General features: G+C 34.1%; 1 protein-coding gene across 1 annotated transcript; it reads left to right on the top strand.

Moving 5' to 3' along the window:
* The first annotated feature begins 531 nt into the window (after positions 1 to 531).
* On the top strand, positions 532 to 2,215 carry LOC139849380 (uncharacterized). The gene is made up of 3 exons (XM_071839037.1): positions 532 to 835; positions 929 to 1,297; positions 2,145 to 2,215. Exons 1-3 carry the CDS (start codon positions 532 to 534, stop codon positions 2,213 to 2,215), a joined length of 744 nt encoding a protein of 247 aa, XP_071695138.1.
* Positions 2,216 to 25,383: the final 23,168 nt, after the last annotated feature.

Here is a 25,383-nt window from a genome sequence, read left to right on the forward strand (position 1 = left end):
GAGCGGGAACTCTAGAACTTGAAACTAGTTGGTACAGATTTAGCCAGCTATAATAGGAGATTCTTCGAGCTTGCTCTTATGTGCCTGAACATGGTTACTCCAGAACACCAAAAGATCACTTTGTATGTGAAAGGATTGACTGAGAATATTCAAAGCGGTGTGACTACTTTGAAACCAAGGACTGTCCAAGAGGCCATTGAGATGGCTAATGAGTTGATGGATCAAGTTGAACAGCGAGGAAAGCCTCCTGCATCAACTGAGACTAAGACTTATGACAACAAGAGAAAATGAAACGACAACAACAACAACAACAACAACAATAACTCTGGGAAGAACTATAATCAGCAGCCTTATAAGAAATAAGATACTACCAAGGCCAACACTGCTTCTCCAAATACCAATTCTGATTACAAGAGAAGATTTCTGTTGTATGTTAAATGCAATAGGCATCATCCGGGAGATTGTATTAAGAAGTGTGATAAGTGTAAGAAGAATGGACACTTGGCTCCAGAGTGTAAAGCTGGTTCGAATATGTGCTATGGATGCGAAAAAGCTGGTTACTTTAAAAAGGATTGTCCGACTGGAAGTAAGAGTGCTGAACCTGCTAGAGAAAGAGATTTCAACATCAACTCTAGTGAGGCTCGTGATGATCCCAAGCTAGTCACGGGTACGTTTTTACTCGACAATCATCATGCTTATGTACTTTTTGATTCTAGAGATGATAGGAGCTTTGTGTCTAGAGATTATTTCCATAATCTTAAGAATCCTGTATACTCATTAGAAAACTTGTACTCTATTGAAATTCTAATGAGTGCTGATAAGGTCTATCGTGATTGTACTTTGATTTTGGTTGGAACGTCCTTTAGGATAGATGTGATACCGATTAAGCTAGGAAGTTTTGACCTCATAGTTGGAATGGACTGGTTAGCCAAGAATAGAGCCGACATCGTTTGCCACCAGAAAGCGATTCGTATACCTGTTACCGAACATGAATCTTTGATGGTGTATGGAGAGAGGACCAATAAACCGTTAGACTTCATTAATTGTTTAAGGGCGCAGAAACACATAAGGAAGGGTTATCTTCCTATGCTGGTTCACGTGAGCAAAACTGAATCTAAAGGCATGAAACTCGAAGATGTGCCGATTCTTAGAGAATTTCCAGATGTTTTTCCAGACGAGTTACCCGGACTACCTCCGCATAGAGATGTAGAGTTCCAGATTGACTTAGTGCCTAGAGCAGCACCTGTAGCGCGTGCACTGTATAGAATTGCACCTTTAGAATTGCAAGAGTTGTCTAGTCAGTTACAAGAGCTTTTAGACAAAGGATTCATTCGACCGAGTTCTTCACCATGGGGAGCTCCTGTTCTTTTTGTAAAGAAGAAAGATGGATCATTGAGACTCTGTATCGATTATATGGAATTGAATAAGCTTACTATCAAGAATAGATATCCGTTACTGAGGATTGATGATTTGTTTGATCAGTTGCAAGGATCAGTATGTTACTCCAAGATCGATCTGAGGTCAGGTTACCATCAGATGAGGGTAAACAAGACAGATATATAGAAGATAGCATTTAGAATAAGCTATGGACATCATGAGTTCACAGATATACCGGCTGTGTTCATGTATCTCATGAAACCGGATGTGTAAGCCATATCTGGACAAGTTTGTTATTTTGTTTTTTGACGTAATTCTGGTATATTCTAAGAGCGAGGAAGAACATGAGCAACATCTCCGTTTTCTACTTGAGATGCTCAGTAAAAAGCAGTTGTACACGAAATTTTCGAAGTGTGACTTCTAGCTTCAATAAGTGCAATTTTTGGGTCATATCGTAAGTGTCAATGGTATTCAAGTTAATCCTGTGAAGATAGAAACTGTTAATTAAGAAATAGGAGACGCATAAGTCGCCAACGCAGATACGACAATTCTTAGGTCTTTCCGGATATTATAGAAGATTCGTTGAGGTATTTTCTACAATCGCCCGACCGTTAACAGCATTGACTCACAAGGGTAAGAAGTATGTGTGGACTGAGCAACACTAGTCTGAATTTTAGTTGTTGAAACAGAAGTTGACTACTGCTCCGAATTTGTCTTTGCCCGAAGGAAATGAGGACTTCGTGATTTACTATGATGCTTCACGATAGGGTTTTGGTTGCGTGTTAATGCAACAGAAGAAAGTGATAGCCTATGGGTCACGACAACTAAAGATACATGAACAGAATTACACGACTCACGATTTAGAACTTGGTGATGTGGTCTTTGCAATGAAGATGTGGAGACATTACTTGTATGGTACTAAGTTCACTGTTTTCATCGATCACAAGAACTTACAGCATATTTTCGTCCAGAAACAGCTTAACATGAGGCAGAGATGTTGGATAGAGCTATTGAATGACTACGACTGGGAGATTTTCTATCATCCTGGCAAGGCTAATGTCGTTGTAGATGCCTTGAGTAGGAAGGAAAAGGCTAAACCTCTCTGAGTTAGAGCATTTAACATGACTGTCCGAACAAACCTTACTTCTCAGATACGTCATGCACAACTAGAGGCACTGAATGAAGGGAACATTGCTACTGAGTCACTTCAAGGAATCGGTAAGAAGTTTGTTATTCGAGAAGATGGAACCCGATACTTCATAGATAGAATTTGGGTAAAGAGATTTGGCGGATTAAGAGAACTACTGCTAGACGAGGCACACAAGACGAGCTATTCTATTCACCCTGGATCCGAAAAGATGTATTAAGATCTTAAGGCGCTATACTAGTCGCCTAACATGAAAGCTAACATCGCTACCTATGTTGGTAAGTGCTTGACTTAAGCTAAGGTCAAGGCTGAGCATCAGAAACCGTCAGGACTGCTGACACAGCCAGAGATTCCCCAATGGAAGTGGGAAAATATTACTATTGATTTCATTACTAAGTTGCCCAAGACTGTGGGAGGTTATGATACGATTTGGGTTATCATTGATCGTCTCACAAAGTCAGCTTATTTTCTACCGATTAAAGAAACAAATAAGATGGAGAAGTTGGCAAAATCTATATAAAGGAAGTGGTTTCCCGACATGGAGTGTCGATATCCATTATTTTCGACAGAGACAGCAGATTTACCTTTAGATTCTAGCAAGCTATGCAAGATGCCATGGGGACTCGTTTATACATGAGTACAGCATATCACCCACAAACTGATGGCCAAAGCGAGAGAACCATCCAAACACTAGAAGACATGTTAAGGGTATGTGTTATTGATTTAGAAAATGGATGGGATAGACATCTACGGTTATTAGAATTCTCCTATAACAACAATGATCACGCAAGTATAAAGGCAGTGCCTTTTGAAGCACTGTATGGCAGGAAGTGCAGATCTCCCGCATGTTGGACTGAGTTAAGAGATAGTCAATTGACTGGTCCTGAGATCATACACGAAACAATTGAGAAGATTGCGCAGATACAAGAGAGACTGAAAATGGCTCGAAGTCGTCAAAAGAGTTACGCCGACGTTAGTAGGTGAGATTTAGAATTTCAGGTTGGACATAAAGTTATGCTCAATGTATCACCCTGGAAGGGTGTAGTACGTTTTGGTAAAAGAGGCAAGCTAAGTCCGAGATATATTGGACCATTTAAGGATGATGATGAACTTGAAGATGGTGTTTTTCATCATTCACATATGATGTTACCGATTTAACAGGTAGCAGGCCATATTTGTTTATATTAGAATACATTTGAAAAGTTTATGTACTACATGTAGTGACCCGAACTTTTCCATGTTTATATATATATTAAATGAAATTGTTATTTTACATGATTAAGTGTTTCCAACATGTTAAGCAATCAAACTTGTTAAGACTTGATTAATTGAAATAGGTTTCATATAGACAATTGACCACCCAAGTTGACCGGTGATTCACGAACGTTAAAACTTGTAAAAACTATATGATGACATATATATGGTTATATATATAGTTAACATTATATTATGATAAGTAAACATATCATTAAGTATATTAACAATGAACTACATATGTAAAAACAAGACTACTAACTTAATGATTTTGAAACGAGACATATATGTAACGATTATCGTTGTAACGACATTTAATGTATATATATCATATTAAGAGATATTCGTACATCATAATATCATGATAATATAATAATTTAAAATCTCTTTTGATATTATAAACATTGGGTTAACAACATTTAACAAGATCGTTAACCTAAAGGTTGCAAAACAACACTTACATGTAACGACTAACGATGACTTAACGACTCAGTAAAAATGTATATACATGTAGTGTTTTAATATATATTCATACACTTTTGAAAGACTTCAAGACACTTATCAGAATACTTCTACTTAACAAAAATACTTATAATTACATCCTCGTTCAGTTTCATCAACAATTCTACTCGTATGCACCCGTATTTGTACTCGTACAATACACAGCTTTAAGATGTATGTACTATTGGTATATACACTCCAATGATCAGCTCTTAGCAGCCCATGTGAGTCACCTAACACATGTGGAAACCATTATTTGGCAACTAGCATGAAATATCTCATAAAATTACAAAAATATGAGTAATCATTCATGACTTATTTACATGAAAACAAAATTACATATCCATTATATCTAATCCATACACCAACGACCAAAAATACCTACAAACACTTTCATTCTTCAATTTTATTCATCTAATTGATCTCTCTCAAGTTCTATCTTCAAGTTCTAAGTGTTCTTCATAAATTCCAAAAGTTCTAGTTTCATAAAATCAAGAATACTTCCAAGATTGCAAGTTTACTTCCAAGTTTTCTAAATCCATTCCAAGTAATCATCCAAGATCAAGAAACCTTTGTTACTTACAGTATGTTATCTTTATAATACAAGGTAATAATCATATTCAAACTTTAATTCAATTTCTATAACTATAACAATCTTATTTCGAGTGGAAATCTTACTTGAAATTGTTTTCGTGTCATGATTCTGCTTCAAGAACTTTCAAGCCATCCAAGGATCCTTTGAAGCTAGATCCATTTTTCTCATTTCCAGTAGGTTTATCCAATGAACTTGAGGTAGTAATGATGTTCATAACATCATTCGATTCATACATAAAAAGCTGTCTTATTCAACGTTATAAACTTGTAATCACTAGAACATAGTTTAGTTAATTCTAAACTTGTTCTCAAATAAAGTTAATCCTTCTAACTAGACTTTTAAAATCAACTAAACACATGTTATATATCTATATGATATGCTAACTTAATGATTTAAAACCCGGAAACACGATAAACACCATAAAACTGGATATACGCCGTCGTAGTAAAACCGGGGGCTGTTTTGGTTGGGATAATTAAAAGCTAAGAAGAACTTTGATTTAAAAGCTATACTTCTAGAAAAATAATTTTTCTTATGAACATGAAACTATATCCAAAAATCATGGTTAAACTCAAAGTAAAAGTATGTTTTTCAAAATGGTCATCAAGATGTCGTTCTTTCGACGGAAATGACTACCTCTTTCAAAAATGACTTGTAACTTGTATTTTTGACTATAAACTTATACTTTTTCTGTTTAGATTCATAAATTTAAGTTCAATACAAAACCTTGGCCACTGGAATCACTCAAAACTGATTAGAAACGAAGAAATGGCGAGTAAAACAAGATTGATAAAAACTACTCATTTTACCTACGTGAAAGTTAGTAATAAATCTATTCCAACCATAACCTAATCAACTTATATTGTATATTATGTAATCTTGAGATACCATAGACACGTATATAATGTTTTGACCTATCATGTCGACCCATCTATATATATATTGCGGAACAACCATAGACACTCTATATGTGAATGTTGGAGTTAGCTATACAAGGTTGAGGTTGATTCCAAAATATATATATAGTTTGAGTTGTGATCAATACTGAGATACGTATACACCGGGTCGTGGATTGATTCAAGATAATATTTATCAATTTATTTCTGTACATCTAACTGTGGACAACTAGTTGTAGGTTACTAACGAGGACAGCTGACTAAATAAACTTAAAACATCAAAATATATTAAAAGTGTTGTAAATATATTTCGAACATACTTTGATATATATGTATATATTGTTATAGGTTCGTGAATCAACCAGTGGCCAAGTCTTACTTCCCGACGAAGTAAAAATCTGTGAAAGTGAGTTATAGTCTAACTTTTAAAATCTAATATTTTTGGAATGAGAATACATGCAGGTTTTATAAATGATTTACAAAATAGACACAAGTACGTGAAACTACATTCTATGGTTGAATTATCGAAATCGAATATGCCCCTTTTTATTAAGTCTGGTAATCTAAGAATTAGGGAACAGACACCCTAATTGACGCGAATCCTAAAGATAGATCTATTGGACCTAACAAACCCCATCCAAAGTACCGGATGCTTTAGTACTTCAAAATTTATATCATATCCGAAGGGTGTCCCGGAATGATGGGGATATTCTTATATATGCATCTTGTTAATTTCGGTTACCAGGTGTTCACCATATGATGATTTTTATCTCTATGTATGGGATGTATATTGAAATATGAAATCTTGTGGTCTATTGTTAGGATTTGATATATATAGGTTAAACCTATAACTCACCAACATTTTTGTTGACGTTTAAAGCATGTTTATTCTCAGGTGAATACTAAGAGCTTTCGCTGTTGCATACTAAAATAAGGACAAGATTTGGAGTCCATGTTTGTATGATATTGTGTAAAAACTGAATTCAAGAAACATATGTCGATGTAATATATTTCTATTGTAAACCATTATGTAATGGTCGTGTGTAAACAGTATATTTTAGATTATCATTATTTGATAATCTACGTAATGGTTTTAAAACCTTTATTGATAAAATAAAGGTTATGGTTGTTTTAAAAATGAATGCAGTCTTTGAAAAACGTCTCATATAGAGGTCAAAACCTCGCAACGAAATCAATTAATATGGAACGTTTATAATCAATATGAACGGGACATTTCAGTTGGTATCCGAGCGTTGGTCTTAGAGAACTAGAATTTTGCATTAGTGTGTCTTATCGAGTTTGTTAGGATGCATTAGTGAGTCTGGACTTCAACCGTGTTTACTTGAAAAATGATTGCTTAACAAATTTTGTTGGAAACTATATATTTTTAACATGTGAATATTATGTGATATATTAATCTCTTAACGCATTTGATATTATGTGATAGATGTCTACCTCTAGAACAAGTCCCATTGACTCACCTAATAATAATGAAGAGTCAAATGTAAATTGGAATGATTCGTAGACTGATTCACAAGTTCCTGAAGAGGAACCGGAAGAAGAGTCGGAACCGGAAGAAGAATCGGAACTGGAAGAAGAAATAGAACCAGTAGGGGAAATAATAAAACAGTTAAGTAGAAGAAAATCCTCAACCAACCGACCAAAGTTAATTATGGTCAATGGTGTTTCCGATGATGTTATATAAATTATCCCAATACAATTTAATAAGACAAAAGAGAACAATAAGGGAAAGGGCATAAAAATAGAGAAATTTGATTCCAAACCCGATGAACTTTATATGTATCGTCAACACCCGTATTTCTTAAGTTGTGACAATAACCCGGGAACCTCTAAACCACCAGGTTTTTCTAAACCAATGTGGAAAACGACGGCTCGTATTAGGGGAACATCATATATCCCTAGAAACTTGGCAAAACGAACCAAAACCGAAGAAGAAGAAACGAGCGAGTCGGAATAAGATAGTTGTATTCGTGTGGTGTAATATATGTAATATAGTGTGCTTATGCTTTATGATATATGTAAAAATTGTTTGTATTAATAAGTATTTTTTTTTATGAATCTAACTCTTGTCTGTTTTACAGTATAAAAACACAAAATGGATAGACAACCTAATATTTTAAGAGACCTACCGGGAGACATGATTGATGAAATCTTGTCTAGAGTCGGTCAGAATTCCTCGGCACAACTATTTAAGGCGAGATCAGTTTGTAAGACATTCGAAGAACGTTCCAAGAATGCCTTGATTTATAAAAGGCTTTTGTTCGAAAGATGGGGGATATCACATTGGGAAATCCATAAGTTACGATGTGTTTACTTTGACGCATATATTGCGGGGAACCCAAATGCTATTTTACGCAATGGGTTAAGAAATTATTTTGACTCAATATATCCGAATATAGGACTTCGTGATTTAGAAAAAGCGGCTAACATGCAACATAAAGAAGCATGTTATGCTTATTGGTTAGTAATGTTCGCTTCTCACCAAAGTGAGAACAAGAACATCGGGCTACAACTATTAAACAAAACGTTCCCACAAGTGACGGAGTCGGTAATTGGGGTAAGAAATAAGGTTTTTAGGTTATTACGAGACTGTTGGTCATTACGTAACCTTCATCCTTTTGAAGACGTTACAACACATTGTCTTACTATCGGTCACAACGGTTATGTTCCACAAAACCAAGGATGGGAAGTGGTATTAGTAAAACCAAAATGCATGAATTGTTTCTGGACGTATGAATTACGTGTCTTTATTTCCTTTGCTGAACGCCTTATTTATTAACTAGAATTATCTTCGCAACTACTTTGTATCAAAGTTTTATGTGCTATATTTCATGCTATATGTATTAAAAAAAAAAGCGGTATTGTAAGTTTGCAAGTTATTGTATAAAGGTTTGAATATGATTTTTTTTTTTTTGTGATTAGTTTTTCATATAGAATTGTAGTAGTTGAAATGGTATGTTAGCTACTAAGTATGAACTTAACGGGTAGGTACTACCCGAATTAAAGAGTACAAAACGCTAATATGAAGAAAGAGCTTTTATAAATAAGTTCATATTACGCTACGAAATACTATTGACTACTCTTGGTATTCTATATGATTAACTCGTTTCATTTAACTATTTTGAAGGAAATGGCACCGACTACTCGACACACCTTGAATATGAGCGAAGAGAAATTTCGTGCCTTTCTTGCTTCAAAAATAGCCGCAGTACAGGCTGCGCTACATACCAACAATAACCTTGGATCTAGCAGTACAGGAAATCGTGTAGGATGCACCTACAAAGAATTCACTGCCTGCAAACCTTTGGAATTTGATGGAACCGAAGGACCGATCGGATTGAAACGGTGGACCGAGAAGGTCGAATCGGTGTTTGCCATAAGTAAGTGTACTGAAGAGGACAAAGTGAAGTACGCTACGCATACCTTCACAGGTTCTGCATTAACATGGTGGAATACCTATCTAGAGCAAGTAGGATAAGATGATGCTTACGCACTACCGTGGTCAGCATTCAAGCACTTGATGAACGAGAAGTACCATCCCAGAACCGAGGTCAATAAGCTCAAGACAGAACTTAGAGGGTTACGAACCCAAGGATTTGATATTACCACGTACGAAAGACGATTCACAGAATTATGCCTATTGTGTCCGGGAGCGTTCGAAGATGAGGAAGAGAAGATCGACGCGTTTGTGAAAGGATTACTGGAAAGAATCTAAGAAGATATAAGTTCACATGAGCCCCCCGCCATACAACAGGCATGTAGAATGGCTCACAAACTAGTGAACCAGATTGAAGAAAGAATTAAAGAACAGACTGCTGAAGAGGCCAATGTGAAGCAAGTCAAAAGAAAGTGGGAGGAAAACGGTAATAAGAATCACCAATACAACAACAACAGCAATTACAACAATAATCGCAACAACTATCCCAACAATCGCAACATCAATCGCAACTACAACAAACGGCCCAACAACAACAACAACAACAACAACAACAACAGCAACTACAACAATCATCCCAACAACAATAATAACCGCAACAACAACAACAATCAGAAGCAGGTATGCCAAAGGTGTGAAAAGTATCACTCGGGGTTCTGCACCAAATTTTGCAACAAGTGTAAAAGAAATGGTCATAGCGCGGCGAAGTGTGAGGTCTATGGACCAGGGGTTAACAGAACGAAAGGAACAAATGGTGTCGGAACGAGTAATGGCGGAGCAAGTAGTGTCGGAGCAAGTTATGCCAATGTAGTTTGTTATAAATGTGGAAAACCGGGCCACATTATTAGAAATTACCCGAACCAGGAGAACACGAATGGACAAGGCCGCGGAAGAGTTTTCAATATTAATGCGGCAGAGGCACAGGAAGACCCGGAGCTTATTACGGGTACGTTTCTTATTGACAATAAATCTACTTACGTTTTATTTAATTCGGGTGCGGATAGAAGCTATATGAGTAGAGATTTTTGTGCTAAATTAAGTTGTCCATTGACGCCGTTGGATAGTAAATTTTTACTCGAATTAGCAAATGGTAAATTAATTTCAGCAGATTATATATGCCGGAATCGAGAAATTAAACTGGGTAGCGAAATATTTAAGATTGATTTGATACCCGTAGAGTTAGGGTGTTTTGATGTAATAGTTGGCATGGACTGGCTGAAAAAGGTGAAAGCAGAGATTGTATGTTATAAAAATGCAATTCGCATTGTACGAGAAGAAGGAGAACCCTTAATGGTGTACGGAGAAAAGGGCAACGCGAAGCTACATCTTATTAGTAATTTGAAGGCACAAAAACTAATAAGAAAAGGTTGCTATGCTGTTCTAGCACACGTCGAGAAAGTACAATCTGAAGAAAAGAGCATCAATGACGTTTCCGTCGCAAAAGAATTTCCCGATGTATTTCCGAAAGAATTACCGGGACTACCTCCACATCGATCTGTTGAATTTCAAATAGATCTTGTACCAGGAGCTGCACCAATAGCTCGTGCTCCTTACAGACTCGCACCCAGCGAGATGAAAGAACTGTAAAGCCAATTATAAGAACTTTTAGAGCGTGGTTTCATTCGACCAAGCACATCACCGTGGGGAGCTCCTGTTTTGTTTGTCAAGAAGAAAGATGGTACATTCAGGTTGTGTATCGACTACCGAGAGTTGAAAAAACTTACCATCAAGAACTGATACCCACTACCGAGAATCGATGACTTATTTGATCAACTACAAGGCTCGTCTATTTATTCAAAGATTGACTTACGTTCCGGGTATCATCAAATGCGGGTGAAAGAAGATGATATTCCAAAGACTGCTTTCAGAACATGTTACGGTCATTACGAGTTTATGGTCATGCCGTTTGGTTTAACTAATGCACCAGCTGTGTTCATGGACCTTATGAACCGAGTGTGTGGACCATACCTTGACAAGTTTGTCATTGTTTTCATTGATGACATACTTATTTACTCAAAGAATGACCAAGAACACGGTGAACATTTGAGAGAGGTGTTAGAAGTATTGAGGAAGGAAGAATTGTACGCTAAGTTTTCAAAGTGTGCATTTTGGTTGGAAGAAGTTCAATTCCTCGGTCACATAGTGAACAAAGAAGGTATTAAGGTGGATCCGGCAAAGATAGAAACTGTTGAAAAGTGGGAAACCCCGAAAACTCCGAAACGCATACGCCATTTTTTAGGACTAGCTGGTTACTACAGAAGGTTCATCCAAGACTTTTCCAGAATAGCAAAACCCTTGACTGCATTAACGCATAAAGGGAAGAAATTTGAATGGAAGGATGAACAAGAGAAAGCATTTCAGTTATTGAAGAAAAAGCTAACTACGGCACCTATATTGTCATTGCCTGAAGGGAATGATGATTTTGTGATTTATTGTAACGCATCAAAGCAAGGTCTCGGTTGTGTATTAATGCAACGAACGAAGGTAATTGCTTATGCGTCTAGACAATTGAAGATTCACGAACAAAATTATACGACGCATGATTTGGAATTAGGTGCGGTTGTTTTTGCATTGAAGACTTGGAGGCACTACTTATATGAGGTCAAAAGTATTATATATACCAACCACAAAAGTCTTCAACACATATTTAATCAGAAACAATTGAATATGAGGCAGTGTAGGTGGATTGAATTGTTGAATGATTACGACTTTGAGATTCGTTACCACCCGGGAAAGGCAAATGTGGTAGCCGACGCCTTGAGCAGAAAGGACAGAGAACCCATTCGAGTAAAATCTAAGAATATAATGATTCACACTAACCTTACTACTCAAATAAAGGAGGCACAACAAGGAGTTTTAAAAGAGGGAAATTTAAAAGATGAAATACCTAAAGGATCGGAGAAGCATCTTAATATTCGGGAAGACGGAACCCGGTATAGGGTTGAAAGAATTTGGGTACCAAAATTTAGAGATATGTGAGAAATGGTACTTAGAGAAGCTCATAAAACCAGATACTTAATATATCCTGGAACGGGGAAGATGTACAAGGATCTCAAGAAACATTTTTGGTGGCCGGGTATGAAAGCCGATGTTGCTAAATACATAGGAGAATGTTTGACGTGTTTTAAGGTCAAAGCTGAGCATCAGAAATCATCAGGTCTACTTCAACCACCCGAAATCCCGGAATGGAAATGGGAAAACATTACCATGGATTTCATCACTAAATTGCCGAGGACTGCAAGTGGTTTTGATACTATTTGGGTAATAGTTGATCGTCTCACCAAATCAGCACACTTTCTACCAATAAGAGAAGATGATAAGATGGAGAAGTTAGCACAACGGTATTTGAAGGAAGTCGTCTCCAGACATGGAATACCAATCTCTATTATCTATGATAGGGATGGCAGATTTATTTCAAGATTCTGGCAGACATTACAGCAAGCATTAGGAACTCGTCTAGACATGAGTACTGCCTATCATCCACAAACTGATGGGCAGAGCGAAAGGACGATACAAACGCTTGAAGACATGCTACGAGAATGTGTTATTGATTTCGGAAACAGTTGGGATCAACATCTACCGTTAGCAGAATTTTCCTACAACAACAGCTACCATTCAAGCAATGAGATGGCGCCGTTTGAATCACTTTATGGTAGAAAGTGCAGGTCTCCGATTTGTTGGAGTGAAGTGGGGGATAGACAGATTACGGGTCCGGAGATAATACAAGAAACTACCGAGAAGATCATCCAAATTCAACAACGGTTGAAAGCCGCCCAAAGTCGACAAAAGAGCTACGCTGACATTAAAAGAAAAGATATAGAATTTGAAATTAGAGAGATGATCATGCTTAAAGTTGCACCTTGGAAAGGCGTTATTCGATTTGGTAAACGAGGGAAATTAAATCCAAGGTATATTGGACCATTCAAGATTATTGATCGTGTCGGACCAGTAGCTTACCTACTTGAGTTACCTCAACAACTCGCGGCTGTACATAACACTTTCCACGTCTCGAATTTAAAGAAATGTTTTGCTAAAGAAGATCTCACTATTTCGTTAGATGAAATCCAAATCAACGAAAAACTTCAATTCATCGAAGAACCCGTCGAAATAATGGATCGTGAGGTTAAAAGACTTAAGCAAAACAAGATACCAATTGTTAAGGTTCGATGGAATGCTCGTAGTGGACTCGAGTTCACCTGGGAATGAGAAGATCAGATGAAGAAGAAATACCCGCATTTATTTCCAGAAGATACGTCAACACCTCCAACTGCTTAAAATTTCAGGACGAAATTTATTTAACGGGTAGGTACTGTAGTGACCCGAACTTTTCCATGTTTATAAATATATTAAATGAAATTGTTATTTTACATGATTAAGTGTTTCCAACATGTTAAGCAATCAAACTTGTTAAGACTTGATTAATTGAAATAGGTTTCATATAGACAATTGACCACCCAAGTTGACCGGTGATTCACGAACGTTAAAACTTGTAAAAACTATATGATGACATATATATGGTTATATATATAGTTAACATTATATTATGATAAGTAAACATATCATTAAGTATATTAACAATGAACTACATATGTAAAAACAAGACTACTAAGTTAATGATTTTGAAACGAGACATATATGTAACGATTATCGTTGTAACGACATTTAATGTATATATATCATATTAAGAGATATTCATACATCATAATATCATGATAATATAATAATTTAAAATCTCTTTTGATATTATAAATATTGGGTTAACGAAATTTAACAAGATCGTTAACCTAAAGGTTTCAAAACAACACTTACATGTAACGACTAACGATGACTTAACGACTCAGTTAAAATGTATATACATGTAGTGTTTTAATATGTATTCATACACTTTTGAAAGACTTCAAGAAACTTATCAAAATACTTCTACTTAACAAAAATACTTACAATTACATCCTCGTTCAGTTTCATCAACAATTCTGCTCGTATGCACCCGTATTTGTACTCGTACAATACACAGCTTTTAGATGTATGTACTATTGGTATATACACTCCAATGATCAGCTCTTAGCAGCCCATGTGAGTCACTTAACACATGTGAGAACCATCATTTGGCAACTAGCATGAAATATCTCATAAAATTACAAAAATATGAGTAATCATTCATGACTTATTTACATGAAAACAAAATTACATATCCTTTATATCTAATCCATACACCAACGACCAAAAACACCTACAAACACTTTCATTCTTCAATTTTCTTCATCTAATTGATCTCTCTCAAGTTCTATCTTCAAGTTCTAAGTGTTCTTCATAAATTCCAAAAGTTCTAGTTTCATAAAATCAAGAATACTTCCAAGATTGCAAGTTTACTTCCAAGTTTTCTAAATCCATTACAAGTAATCTTCCAAGATCAAGAAACCTTTGTTACTTACATTATGTTATCTTTCTAATACAAGGTAATAATCATATTCAAACTTTAATTCAATTTCTATAACTATAACAATCTTATTTCGAGTGGAAATCTTACTTGAAATTGTTTTCGTGTCATGATTCTGCTTCAAGAACTTTCAAGCCATCCAAGGATCCTTTGAAGCTAGATCTATTTTTCTCATTTCCAGTAAGTTTATCCAAGGAACTTGAGGTTGTAATGATGTTCATAACATCATTCGATTCATACATAAAAAGCTGTCTTATTCAACGTTATAAACTTGTAATCACTAGAACATAGTTTAGTTAATTCTAAACTTGTTCGCAAATAAAGTTAATCCTTCTAACTAGACTTTTAAAATCAACTAAACACATGTTCTATATCTATATGATATGCTAACTTAATGATTTAAAACCCGGAAACACGATAAACACCATAAAACTGGATATACGACGTCGTAGTAAAACCGGGGGCTGTTTTGGTTGGGATAATTAAAAGCTAAGAAGAACTTTGATTTAAAAGCTATACTTCTGTAAAAATGATTTTTCTTATGAACATGAAACTATATCCAAAAATCATGGTTAAACTCAAAGTGAAAGTATGTTTTTCAAAATGGTCATCAAGATGTCGTTCTTTCGATGGAAATGAATACCTCTTTCAAAAACGACTTGTAACTTGTATTTTCGACTATAAACTTATACCTTTTCTGTTTAGATTCATAAATTTAAGTTCAATACAAAACCGTGGCCACTGGAATCACTCAAAACGGATTAGAAATGAAGAAATAGCGAGTAAAACAAGATTGATAAAATCTACTCATTTTACCTACGTGAAAGTTAGTAATAAATCTATTCCAACCATAACCTAATCAACTTATATTGTATATTATGTAATCTTGAGATACCATAGACATGTATACAATGTTTCGACCTACCATGTCGACCCATCTATATATATTACGGAACAATCAAAGATACTCTATATGTGAATATTGGAGTTAGCTATACAGGGTTGAGGTTGATTCCAAAATATATATATAGTTTGAGTTGTGATCAATACTGAGATACGTATACACCGGGTCTTGGATTGATTCAAGATAATATTTATCGATTTATTTCTGTACATCTAACTGTGGACAACTAGTTTTAGGTTACTAACGAGGACAGCTGACTTAATAAACTTAAAACATCAAAATGTATTAAAAGTGTTGTAAATATATTTTGAACATACTTTGATATATATGTATATATTGTTATAGGTTCGTGAATCAACCAGTGGCCAAGTCTTACTTCCCGACGAAGTAAAAATCTGTGAAAGTGAGTTATAGTCCAACTTTTAAAATCTAATATTTTTGGGATGAGAATACATGCTGGTTTTATAAATGATTTACAAAATAGACACAAGTACGTGAAACTACATTCTATGGTTGAATTATCGAAATCGAATATGCCCCTTTTTATTAAGTCTGGTAATCTAAGAATTAGGGAATAGACACCCTAATTGACGCGAATCCTAAAGATAGATCTATTGGGCCTAACAAACCCCATCCAAAGTACCGGATGCTTTAGTACTTCGAAATTTATATCATATCCGAAGGGTGTCCCGGATTGATGGGGATATTCTTATATATGCATCTTGTTAATGTCGGTTACCAGGTGTTCACCATATGAATGATTTTTATCTCTATGTATGGGATGTATATTGAAATATGAAATCTTGTGGTCTATTGTTACGATTTGATATATATAGGTTAAACCTATAACTCACCAACATTTTTGTTGACGTTTAAAGCATGTTTATTCTCAGGTGAATATTAAGAGCTTCCGCTGTTGCATACTAAAATAAGGACAAGATTTGGAGTCCATGATTGTATGATATTATGTAAAAACTGCATTCAAGAAACATATGTCGATGTAATATATTTCTATTGTAAACCATTATGTAATGGTCGTGTGTAAACAGCAAATTTTAGATCATCATTATTTGATAATCAACGTAATGCTTTTGAAACCTTTATTGATAAAATAAAGGTTATGGTTGTTTTAAAAATGAAAGCAGTCTTTGAAAAACGTCTCATATAGATGTCAAAACCTCGTAATGAAATCAATTAATATGGAACGTTTATAATCAATATGAATGGGACATTTCCCTACAATGGTAATATTTTGGGTATATAGCCTACAATGGGACAAATGTGAAAGTATATGGCCTATTCGTAGCTTAAACCCAAAAGTTTAAGGTCAACTACGCTGTTTAATACAAAGTTAATGGACCAACGACAAAATTTTGTTGATAATAAATAAAGAAGAATAAAGCTAATACAATTATATTAAATTAGCCTCGCAAGTTTCACATCAAAGTGTGAGCTACACTACTACAAAAATCGTCAATTAGATGTGTTAAAATGGCTACGCAGACGTGTTTTTTAACTTAGACGTGTCAACACATCTAAATAGTACCATCGAGACATGTTCATCATTTTTTGTCAATTTGACACATTCCCAGTATCATTTAGACATGTTACCAATTAGACGTGTTTAGGTAATTGTTAACCCTTGTTAAAATCTCAAATTCTATTAATAAATCCCGTCAAATACCTAATATTTCTCCCCTATAATATTTCAAATAATACCAGCCAAATTTCAAATACTATAAATATAAAAATTTAATTTGCTTCAAAACCAATATATATATATATATATATATATATATATATATATATATATATATATATATATATATATATATATATATATATATATATATATTTAATCAAGAGGGAAGCACTTTTTTGGGGGGAAGTGGGGGGAAGTAATTTTTTTTCGTTGAACCTTCTCTTGATAACCCTCCAAACTTTAGCCTCCTTTCAACTGCAGGACAAAGCAGTGTCATTCACGAGAATGTTCTGAAAATCATAAGACATCTCAACAAACTAGAAGGAATTATAAGAGACACTCGTCACTACATTCACCTCAAGAGATAGGCCAAGTCAATTTGAAGAATGCCTACCTATACATCGAATTTATGTGCTCTTTGTTGTAACTTCTATGCACATTTTCATATATGCATGTTTCTTGTATGCTTTGAATAAAATGTGTGCCGGTTATGTTTTAATATCTGTTTTCCAACGTGCACAATTTAAGGGGGAGCTTTGCTCTAAGGGCGAGCTTAGTTCTAGGGGAACTAACATTTTTGCTTCGACAAAAGGGGGAGAAAGATATATACAAGTGATTGTTAACACTTGCATATTTATAGCAAAATGTCCCTCATCACTTGTATATTTGTCATCATCAAAAAGGGGAAGAATGTTGGTTGAATGTTGGTTAATGAACCAAACGACAAACTTAAGTATAATTTGAAGGTTCATCACTTCTATTTATAGCAAAATGTCCCTCATCACTTGTATGTTTGTCATCATCGAAAAGGGGGAGAATGTTGGTTGAATGTTGGTTAATGAACTAAACGATAAACTTAAGTATGATTAACCAAAGAATATGTTTTGATGATGACACATACATATGCATAAGTGATGACCGAAATCTTAACATAAAACACGCAAGGTCACTAATCCATACTTTATCTTGCAAACGACCAAGTCAAACATAGCTTAAAGAATGAAATTAAAAGATCAGCTAAGTACACGGTCAAGGTACGGTCGACCGCATAGCCAGCCGTAGAACCACAAACTGAATTACAAAGCAGTTTTGTGAAAATAAGTTGCACGGTCGCCACCATGGTCAACTGCAGTGCGACCACAGTTTTCTCTATTACCAATTTTGACCAAATAAAGTTTGACTAGTTCCCGACATCTGTAATTCATGAAACCTTTCTCAACATGCTTAGAATAGATGTCCTCTCCATACTCAATTGAGTTTTGGTCATAAAAATACTAATCGTGGTTAATTAAGCCTAGTGACATCTTATTGACAAATTAACCAAGATTAGGCATAACACATAAGTGTTAATCAACAACTTGTGATCTTAATTCTTATCTAGACATCCTTAGTATGATCATCAAGTACCAACACACTTAAGCCAACATCACTAGAACAATAGTTGTTATTGAAAATTACTTAGTGATTAATCAAGGCTGAATGAGGAACAATGCTCTCAAGTATAACTAGTAATGACTTGTAATCCTAAAATATAATTAGATACATTTAGGATGGTCACCAAGTTCCAACTAGAGATTGATCTTCCCTTGTGCATGTGTTGGACATTAATGTGTGCTTACACATTAATCATGCAATATGTTATATTGCAAGTAAGCTAGCTAAAAGCTTAAATTACAAGTTGTGCAAATATCTATATGATTGATCTTATAGTAACTATCTCTTGCTATGTGTGAGTATTACTTGCTACTTGCTAATATGTTTAATACTCATAAATTTATCAAATTGATTAACATGCTTGCTATGTGCTTACTAGTTAGGATTCAAGTAACTAACCTACTCCACTAAATTAAGTGTAAAATGGTTCACAATGAAATTATAGTCAATTGTCTATTTAGTCTAAGTAACTAAGTGTGATTGCTTATTCAAGAATGACTTAACTTTGATGTCTCTACATACTTCATGATTATCTTATAAAGACATCATTCAATTAATTTCTACCTAAACCCAAATGGAACATGATTTGTGATTAATTGAAACTAGGTAGCTAATGACATAGTGACTAGTCTTTAGAATTGAACCAAATGCATTAAAGTGACTAACTAAGTCTTGACCAATCTGAGATTTCCCAAAATATCAATCAAGACACTTCTCCAAGAATGTTGGGTTTACCACTAATGGAGTGTTATGTCATTTTCATGCAATAAAACCAAATCTCACACACTTAATGCATATAGTACTTGTATATGATGTTTAGTTTCTTTTGCAGGTGCTAGAAAGAGTAAAGGTGCCAAAATGTGGTGTTCAAATTTGAGTCAAACGGTTATACAACGGATACTAAATTTGAACTGGGGCATGCACGGTCGAACCACGGTCGACCGTGATGGCAACCGTGTATCAACGACTACTTTTTGAATCTCACTATAAAAAGCAAACATTAAAGAGCATTTGAAGCTGACCCTCTTGCATATTTCAAAGGCTTATTTCCATAGATCACAAGGGCTCTAACTACTACTCAAATGTGATCAAGCAAGAGAAGATTCTATGATCTTATAGATATATAATTTGGTTGTTGTAAACTTACTAATCAAAATCATTAATCTTGTGAGTTTACTTAGTGTAATGTATGTCCTGTATTGTCTTAGGATCATCATTATAAAGTGTATAAGTCTTGTAACTTCAATTAGTAGAAGCATAGGCTAGCTTAGTCATCTACTTCCTTAAAGGGACTTAGGAAGTTGATTAACTTATTTGGAGATTAATACTTGTCCAATGTGAAGACAAGTTGATCTAGGTTGGAGTTGATCTTTTAAAGGGATAGAAAGATTAGGTTTGTTGTCTACCAAAGAAGTTGAAGACTTGTAAATCGGATTTCCACCGGGTTTGGAGAAAAGTGCTTAGTGAAGCAACAAATCCCAATTAGTGTAATCGGGAAGTGGATTAAGGTGGATTAGTTAACATCTACCCGAACCACTATAAATCCTTGTGTCTATGTTCTTTACATTACTTCATTTATCATTTTGAACATACACACATCAAGTTTGAGTTGAATTGGTTGATCAAAGTTAATCGAATTTGGTGATCAATCGAAAAAGTGTTAAAAATGTATTAGGTAACTATTCACCCCCCTCTAGTTACTTACAATTGGTATCAGAGCAGTTGCTCAAATCGTTGCTTTATAAATGATTGTGAAAGTGTCAAAATTCGTCTTTTGCAAAAACTTGAGTCAACGATTCTTGGATCAATTCAAACTATGAGATACTTGGAAGAATTGGTGAAAGAAGCACCAATCTTTGATAAGATGGATATTGATGTGTGGAAATTAAGATTTGAGGCTTATCTCAAATCCAAGGATTACTACTTGCGGAGAATAATCAAAGTAGGAGACTTTGTACCACAAGCTAGTTCAAGACTAGCGAAGTCAACATTTCAAAACAATGAGGTTTTGAAACAATTTGATGCAATTTCACTACTTCATGAAATTCTTCCTAGTAAAGAAAGATTAAAGGTAATTTCATGTGAAAGTGCAAAGGAATGTTGGGATTCACTATGTTCTCAAGAAGAAGAAAACTCTAGGAGTTTAAAGGGTAAAGGAATAGGGAAGGATTTGGAGAAGCTTGGTGATTCTCAAGCAAAAGTTTTGAATGGAAATGAAGACTTTTGTCTCATGAGTTCTTAGAATGATTTGGATCAATATGGTCAAAGTGAGGAAGAGGTTGAATCTCCGTTCAAAGAAGATGATGTCTCAAGCATAGATTGCAATGAGGTACATGTATTATATCCTTCTAATTATGAAGAATTGTTAGATGATTACAAGACTATTAAATTTGTGTATGATAGTAGTCGTGACAAAGTAAAACTTTTAGAAAAATAATTACACATTGTTAGACAATTTAACAAAACCTTAATTGATGAAAACAACGCGTTGAAAAGAAAATTTGAAAGAATGATTATTTGTGATTCATCAAGAGGTAAACATGAAATGAATATGCGTCACGACTCTAGCAAACACAAATCGTGTAATCAAAGTCCATTGTCTATTATTAGGAAAATTGAGAACATGGGAAAAATGGACCGAGCTAGCAATTCAATGGTAGGGATAAGTCAAGGATTGGGTAATCTTAAAATCAATCAAAATCAATGATCAAAATGCTAATGAGAATAACTTTCTCAAAAAGACTTTGTATTAATGAAAGGTTTTTCTCACAAATGCAAAATGGTTTTTGAAAAATGATTTTAAAAGATTAGTGAAGGAAGCATACTTGCATTAGGATTGTGTGTTTATGTGAAACTATGTATTGCATGCTAAATACTAGATTGATGAGTTTTGTGTATACTATGTGCATGATTGAATATATATATATATATATATATATATATATATATATATATATATATATATATATATATATATATATACACATATAAATATACATATAAATATAGTATATTATGTGTAGTGACCCGAACTTTTCCATGTTTATATATATTAATTGAGATTGATATTTACATGATTAAATGTTTCCAACATGTTAAGCAATCAAACTTGTTAAGACTTGATTAATTGAAATATGTTTCATATAGACAATTGACCACCCAAGTTGACCGGTGATTCACGAACGTTAAAACTTGTAAAAACTATATGATGACATATATATGGATATATATATAGTTAACATGATACTATGATAAGTAAACATATCATTAAGTATATTAACAATGAACTACATATGTAAAAACAAGACTACTAACTTAATGATTTTTAAACGAGACATATATGTAACGATTATCGTTGTAAAGACATTTAATGTATATATATCATATTAAGAGATATTCATACATGATAATATCATGATAATATAATAATCTAAAATCTCATTTGATATTATAAACATTGGGTTAACAACATTTAACAAGATCGTTAACCTAAAGGTTTCAAAACAACACTTACATGTAACGACTAACGATGACTTAACGACTCAGTTAAAATGTATATACATGTAGTGTTTTAATATGTATTTATACACTTTTGAAAGACTTCAATACACTTATCAAAATACTTCTACTTAACAAAAATTCTTACAATTACATCCTCGTTCAGTTTCATCAACAATTCTACTCGTATGCACCCGTATTCGTACTCGTACAATACACAGCTTTTAGATGTATGTACTATTGGTATATACACTCCAATGATCAGCTCTTAGCAGCCCATGTGAGTCACCTAACACATGTGGGAACCATCATTTGGCAACTAGCATGAAATATCTCTTAAAATTACAAAAATATGAGTAATCATTCATGACTTATTTACATGAAAACAAAATTACATATCCTTTATATCTAATCCATACACCAACGACCAAAAACACCTACAAACACTTTCATTCTTCAATTTTCTTCATATAATTGATCTCTCTCAAGTTCTATCTTCAAGTTCTAAGTGTTCTTCATAAATTCCAAAAGTTCTAGTTTCATAAAATCAAGAATACTTTCAAGTTTGCTAGCTCACTTCCAATCTTGTAAGGTGATCATCCAACCTCAATAAATATTTATTTCTTACAGTAGGTTATCATTCTAATACAAGGTAATAATCATATTCAAACTTTGGTTCAATTTCTATAACTATAACAATCTTATTTCAAGTGATGATCTTACTTGAACTTGTTTTCGTGTCATGATTCTGCTTCAAGAACTTCGAGCCATCCAAGGATCCATTGAAGCTAGATCCATTTTTCTCTTTTCTAGTAGGTTTATCCAAGGAACTTAAGGTAGTAATGATGTTCATAACATCATTCGATTCATACATATAAAGCTATCTTATTCGAAGGTTTAAACTTGTAATTACTAGAACATAGTTTAGTTAATTCTAAACTTGTTCGCAAACAAAAGTTAATCCTTCTAATTTGACTTTTAAAATCAACTAAACACATGTTCTATATCTATATGATATGCTAACTTAATGATTTAAAACCTGGAAACACGAAAAACACCGTAAAACCGGATTTACGCCGTCGTAGTAACACCGCGGGCTGTTTTGGGTTAGTTAATTAAAAACTATGATAAACTTTGATTTTAAAGTTGTTATTCTGAGAAAATGATTTTTATTATGAACATGAAACTATATCCAAAAATTATGATTAAACTCAAAGTGGAAGTATGTTTTCTAAAATGGTCATCTAGACGTCGTTCTTTCGACTGAAATGACTACCTTTACAAAAACGACTTGTAACTTATTTTTCCGACTATAAACCTATACTTTTCTGTTTAGATTCATAAAATAGAGTTCAATATGAAACCATATCAATTTGATTCACTCAAAACGGATTTAAAATGAAGAAGTTATGGGTAAAACAAGATTGGATAATTTTTCTCATTTTAGCTACGTGAAAATTGGTAACAAATCTATTCCAACCATAACTTAATCAACTTGTATTGTATATTATGTAATCTTGAGATACCATAGACACGTATACAATGTTTCGACCTATCATGTCGACACATCTATATATATTTCGGAACAGCCATAGACACTCTATATGTGAATGTTGGAGTTAGCTATACAGGGTTGAGGTTGATTCCAAAATATATATAGTTTGAGTTGTGATCAATACTGAGATACGTATACACTGGGTCGTGGATTGATTCAAGATAATATTTATCGATTTATTTCTGTACATCTAACTGTGGACAACTAGTTGTAGGTTACTAACGAGGACAGCTGACTTAATAAACTTAAAACATCAAAATATATTAAAAGTGTTGTAAATATATTTTGAACATACTTTGATATATATGTATATATTGTTATAGGTTCGTGAATCAACCAGTGGCCAAGTCTTACTTCCCGACGAAGTAAAAATCTGTGAAAGTGAGTTATAGTCCCACTTTTAAAATCTAATATTTTTGGGATGAGAATACATGCAGGTTTTATAAATGATTTACAAAATAGACACAAGTACGTGAAACTACATTCTATGATTGAATTATTGAAATCGAATATGCCCCTTTTTATTAAGTCTGGTAATCTAAGAATTAGGGAACAGACACCCTAATTGACGCGAATCCTAAAGATAGATCTATTGGGCCTAACAAACCCCATCCAAAGTACCGGATGCTTTAGTACTTCGAAATTTATATCATATCCGAAGGGTGTCCCGGAATGATGGGGATATTCTTATATATGCATCTTGTTAATGTCGGTTACCAGGTGTTCACCATATGAATGATTTTTATCTCTATGTATGGGATGTGTATTGAAATATGAAATCTTGTGGTCTATTGTTACGATTTGATATATATAGGTTAAACCTATAACTCACCAACATTTTTGTTGACGTTTAAAGCATGTTTATTCTCAGGTGAATATTAAGAGCTTCCGCTGTTGCATACTAAAATAAGGACAAGATTTGGAGTCCATGTTTGTATGATATTGTGTAAAAACTGCATTTAAGAAACTGATTTCGATGTAACATATTTGTATTGTAAACCATTATGTAATGGTCGTGTGTAAACAGGATATTTTAGATTATCATTATTTGATAATCTACGTAAAGCTTTTTAAACCTTTATTTATGAAATAAAGGTTATGGTTTGTTTTAAAAATGAATGCAGTCTTTGAAAAACGTCTCATATAGAGGTCAAAACCTCGCAACGAAATCAATTAATATGGAACGTTTTTAATCAATAAGAACGGGACATTTCAGTTGGTATCCGAGCGTTGGTCTTAGAGAACCAGAAAATTTGCATTAGTGTGTCTTATCGAGTTTGTTAGGATGCATTAGTGAGTCTGGACTTCGACCGTGTTTTCTTTAAAAATGATTGCTTAACATTTTTGTTGGAAACTATATATTTTTAACATATGAATATTATGTGATATATTAATCTCTTAACGTGTTTGATATTATGTGATAGATGTCTACCTCTAGAACAAGTTCCATTGACTCACCTAATAATAATGAAAAGTCAAATGTAAATTGGAATGATTTGTGGACTGATTCACAAGTTCCCGAAGAAGAACCGGAAGAAGAGTCGGAACCGGAAGAAGAATCGGAACCGGAAGAAGAATCGGAACCGGATGAAGAAATAGAACCGGTGGGGGAAATAATAAAACGGT

Source organism: Rutidosis leptorrhynchoides, chromosome 5 (genome assembly GCF_046630445.1).
Source record: "Rutidosis leptorrhynchoides isolate AG116_Rl617_1_P2 chromosome 5, CSIRO_AGI_Rlap_v1, whole genome shotgun sequence".
Classification (NCBI taxonomy): domain Eukaryota; kingdom Viridiplantae; phylum Streptophyta; class Magnoliopsida; order Asterales; family Asteraceae; genus Rutidosis; species Rutidosis leptorrhynchoides.

What these genes read in the sequence shown, in the direction of transcription:
- LOC139849380 (XM_071839037.1), top strand. Translation starts at nt 532, where the DNA reads ATGTGCTATGGATGCGAAAAAGCTGGTTACTTTAAAAAGGATTGTCCG. An exon ending in TGATAAGGTCTATCGTGATT is followed by an intron (nt 836 to 928) that starts GTACTTTGATTT and finishes TGGACTGGTTAG; the next exon opens with CCAAGAATAGAGCCGACATC. An exon ending in AGAATTGCAAGAGTTGTCTA is followed by an intron (nt 1,298 to 2,144) that starts GTCAGTTACAAG and finishes GCTTCACGATAG; the next exon opens with GGTTTTGGTTGCGTGTTAAT.